This window comes from Nicotiana tabacum, chromosome 1 (genome assembly GCF_000715075.1).
Source record: "Nicotiana tabacum cultivar K326 chromosome 1, ASM71507v2, whole genome shotgun sequence".
Taxonomy (NCBI): Eukaryota; Viridiplantae; Streptophyta; class Magnoliopsida; order Solanales; family Solanaceae; genus Nicotiana; species Nicotiana tabacum.
Window position 1 is genome coordinate 218419900 of NC_134080.1, and position 4699 is coordinate 218424598.

Sequence of the window (4699 nt, forward strand, 5' to 3'; positions counted from 1 at the left end):
ATATTGCATGGTAAGACTGCGTATAATAGACCTTTGTAGTCTGGTCCTTCCCCGGACCCCGCGCATAGTGAGAACCGGGTTGCGCTTTTATAATACTCCCTTCATTTTATTATATTCTACTATCCCACCCCCCTTTTTAAATCTTTTTTGTAGCCTTTTGTTGTAAAGTAGATTAAGACTTGTCTCATAAAAGAGGTTAATACAAAAAAATACTCCTAATAAGTGGAAGACAAGGAGTCATGTACTTTATACATTGCGTAGTTTACTCCAACAAATGATTTCATTAATGGCGTCATTCATGCTATGTACATCCTCAGTTTAAAGAATATAAGGGCCCGTTTGGCCATAAGAATTTTTTCCCGAAATTAGTGTTTGTCTATGAATATTTCAAATTGAAGTTGCATTTCGGGATTTTTCGAAAATTAAAAAAATTCCAAAAAGTCGTTTTTCAAAATTTTCACTTCAAATAGCTCTAAATAGTATTCATGTCTAAACACAACTCTAATTTTCAAATAACATTGTCACTTAATTTTTTTGCTCTTCTTTTGAAGTATATGGTAATTACTCGGTATTGCCATATACTTTTGTTTAATTCTAAAACAAATCTAAAGGGTAACTCCATTATCAAAATTAACTATCTAACCTAGTTACTAGTATTGGCTTTATCATCTAGTCTGTAATGAAATTTAAAAAAATCTAATTATATACATTGACAATGTAAAATTTCGTTGAAAACTCAATGCTATTCAACTGATTATAACAAGTTATAACTCTTCAACATACCATATATTGTAGGTCACCTTGATATAATAGTATAAAAATTTATACACTACCCGTGCACGTAACATAAACTCAAAAAAAAGTGCTTTATGTAAATTTAACTTCTATATATACTCTAATTCTGTACAGCAAGATTACAACATTTCATTCTTAATTAGCATCTCTATGTATTCACAAACTCACCGAAAGATGTATGGAACGTTAATTAAACCAAGCATCTACAACCTAACCAAAAAACTGTAGATTATCATAATCTGCTTTGCTGCTACAAAAGTGTGAAAATTCTTGAGTCGAACAATAAGAGATCGATCCATTAACATATATTTCAGTACGGTATTCAGTATACATGGTTGCTTGACGATTTCATATATAGGACCAGCTCGTCTTCAAGAGTACCAATTCATGCCAGTAACTTGATTATAAGGTTGTCGAAAGACGACTCCATCACTAAGAGATCCCAATACTTGATTTTGAGGAAGTTGGCTCAAGAAACTATTATGTTCATCTGGTCGTGTAATATTCATGTTTAATCCATTGTCCAATGAGTTCTCTGCTAAGAACCTTTTTGCAGATGGAGAATTCGTGTTATGGTCTTCGTTCCAGTATAAACCTGCAGGCAATGGCCGCTTTGGAGGGAGGACACTACTCGATATGGATCCAACGTTATTGACGTTGATCATATCGCTAGTGTTGTTATTAATAATTCCTTCATACATATTTTGTTCAAATGGAGATATTGAGTTTGCTATACATGTTGGTATTGATCGTCCCATCATTTCATTCATATCGTCCCTCTCGTGATGATCTATTGGCCTTTGTGTATTATTTTTCTTGTAAATCCGACATAATACCCAATCATCTAACTGCAAAAAATACAACATATGGTACAATATAAGAAAAAAATATGTGAAGAAGTAACACTACTTGGTAGTGAAATATTAAGCATAATTTTCCATAAAAAAAATCACTTGAACTTGAAGTTGAGGAGAGTGTTTGGAAGACATGTAGTCAGAGGTGGACCGAGGATTTGAAAGTGGCGGTAGCACCCGTGTCAAACACAAAATTGAGCAAATGCTGGAGTAGAAATCGAACCTAAACAACACACTAAAAATACAGTTGTGCCCCATAAATATGACTAATGCAGCTTGCCTACACTTTGAGTCTTAATTAATTAGGGTGCCAATCAAAATATATACATGTTATTTAAAATATATATACATATACACATATACATATATATATTTTTTCTGAAATTACAGAGGGTCGGTGACCCAATAAGGGTAGGTCCGCCTCTGCATGTAGTAGCATTAGGATAGTAATTTCGTTTGGAGAAAAAAGTTTAGTAGAAGGATTTATGAGCGAAAATTATTATGTCACTTGAAATACTTCTCAAACAACTATTTACCGCATTTCAAATGTAGAAGCTCAATAACAAACTATAGTATTTACAAATACTGAACTTCATTATTTCTAAATATTAATACTATGCATCAATTCCAAACAAGTCGAATAATATTTCTAAATACTGAATTTTTTTGCCAAATGGAGAAATTCTGAAAATTGAATTAACTGATCAAGATGAAAGAAAAAATACTAACCCTCAAAGATCCTTTTTTGTTGGCAATATCACAACCAGGAGGCTTGTTATTTGTTTTATTTTCTGCAATCCTATATTCATGCATAATCCAATTAGTCTTCACTCCTTTCGGTGGTTTTCCGCCGTAGAAGACGAGAGCTTTTTTAACCCCAACTTTTTGATTTCCGCCGGCGGTGAATACCGGCTTGTCGGTTCCGGTAGCCTTCCAATAACCCGACGTTGCCGCTCGGTTCGGCCTCGCTCCATTAGGGTATTTCCGATCTCTTGGACTGAAAAAATACCATTCTTGTTCTCCAAAATTTGCCTTAGCTGCATCAAACACCCCGTATATGTTAAAAATAAATTGGTAGAGACGAATTCAGAATTTAAATGGGTCCAAGAATATTGAGTTCTTTCATAATATGGGTCCAAAACTTAATATTTACACTACTTTTTAGACTTTTTTCACGTGTATATTTAAAGTCCATACTAGAAAAGTCACAAATGCTTGTATCAGGGGTAAACTGTCTACATCACATACCTCTAGTAACGCGACTCTTTTCCGAACCCTGCGTAAATGCTGAATACTTTGTGCATCCCTTTATCAACGGTTGAATCCGCTTGACAAAATGGTTGAATCCGTTTGTAATATGGTAAAAAGGATACAAAAATTGTTTGGATCGCAAGTTCAAATGCCTATTATAATATTTTTATTTTTTTAAATTCCCTTATATAAATTTATGACTCCGCCAATAAAATTGAACGAACCCACTCGTGATCCTAGTTGGTCCTTGGCAAGTTGGCTATAGAAACTTTATTGACAACGATTGAAAAGGAAAAAATAATTGACAACTTTTTGTTTTTATTATTATAGGTAGAATTGGGAAATGAAAATTAAAGAATAATAATAATAAAAAGAAGAAATAGTAGTAAAATATATACCTGGAAGTTCCCATGGATCAAACTTATAAAGATCAACTTCGGCAATAATATCAACGGGAAGAGGAGCAGAGGCGGATTTCTTCTTAAGGTAATGAACTACGAGTTCTTCGTCGGTCGGGTGGAAGCGGAAGCCCGGCGGAAGCTGAGGCTGCGGCGGCTGCAGCCGCGGCGGAGGAGTACCAGTTGAAGAATCAGTAGTACTCTCCATAAATTCAATTATTGACGATCAAGTTAATATCTAGTACAACAACAACAGTACAAAGTACAACGTAGTTAATTCGAATTGTACGAATTTTTGGGATTTTTTGGAAGAGAGAAATGGCAATGGAGGAGATGGTAATAGTAGTAGTAGAGAAATTACAAAGAAGAATAAGATGGAAAATTGTTGGTTAAGCCCCACACCTTTCTTCTTCTTATATATAGTATATGGGACCACTGAATTTACGATAATGCCATCGTATCGGGATTTAACTTATATACACCGAGCAGTATAAAGTATTTTTTATACTATGTACTACTTTTGTTATGACGGTTATATTCAAATCGATTTACTGGCACCTTAACTAATTTATCGAATAATTTATCATAGCTCACAAGCAAGGGTAGAGGCAAGTTTCATTAAGAAGATTCAAAAAAAAAATACTCTCGCCGGGGTTCAAAAATTTATACATAAGAAGATTTTTATCGATATATACAGTATAATTCTTGAGCGATGAGATTTGGTGTAACTCCTCGACAAATATGTCTCCGCCATTGCAATCACAAGTGCAAGTGTGAATAAATCTGCTCAATAAAGTTGGAGAAGACACAAAAGGTGTTGTTATTCGTTGTCTCAACTATTGAATCATCATTTCGAGAATTTAAGGTTAAATATTTATAGTAAATATATATATATATAATTAACTTTTGGACTAAATTACAACTTCTTTTTATCAATTTATTTATGTTGTTGATCTCAAATTTGGATTTGAAAAATTACAATAACTTGATAATTAGTATAAAATTAGTTAATTTATAATGAATTCTCATAATAAAAGACATAATTGAACTCATTAAAATTTTTGCAATATTTTCATCGGTGATAAATTAACTATTGAGTTTTCAAATATTTTCAGTATTTGTAGACCTAACAAGAATACGAAATTTAGGAATTTGTTTCATCACATCTCCTTCACATGACCAATTTAAACAAAAAATCCCTACCAAATTGAGCCAATATTGAGGAGAATTTTTTTTAGTTTGTTTCAACTTGCATAGTATAATTGAATGAAAAATAGTTATGGATGTTGCACGTACCAAATTAAAGAAAAAGTAGATGGAGTGACTTCCATTTCCAATCTTCCTATCTAAAATTAGCAGCCTTAACTAATTGGATGGTTTTTGAATGGGTTATTATTATTT

General features: G+C 32.9%; 1 protein-coding gene across 1 annotated transcript; it reads right to left on the reverse strand.

Annotated features, from left to right (window-relative positions):
- Positions 1 to 866: 866 nt before the first annotated feature.
- Positions 867 to 3681, reverse strand: LOC107789644 (NAC transcription factor 56). Its single transcript, XM_016611502.2, has 3 exons — positions 3299 to 3681; positions 2379 to 2686; positions 867 to 1643 (listed from the first exon to the last, which is right to left on the reverse strand). Exons 1-3 carry the CDS (start codon positions 3504 to 3506, stop codon positions 1167 to 1169), a joined length of 993 nt encoding a protein of 330 aa, XP_016466988.1. The 5' UTR covers positions 3507 to 3681; the 3' UTR covers positions 867 to 1166.
- Positions 3682 to 4699: the final 1018 nt, after the last annotated feature.

Coding starts and splice junctions, on each gene's coding strand:
- LOC107789644 (XM_016611502.2), bottom strand. CDS start 3,506: ATGGAGAGTACTACTGATTCTTCAACTGGTACTCCTCCGCCGCGGCTG. Junction 2,687..3,298: donor TGATCCATGGGAACTTCCAG/GTATATATTTTA, acceptor TGTTTGATGCAG/CTAAGGCAAATTTTGGAGAA. Junction 1,644..2,378: donor ACAAAAAAGGATCTTTGAGG/GTTAGTATTTTT, acceptor TATTTTTTGCAG/TTAGATGATTGGGTATTATG.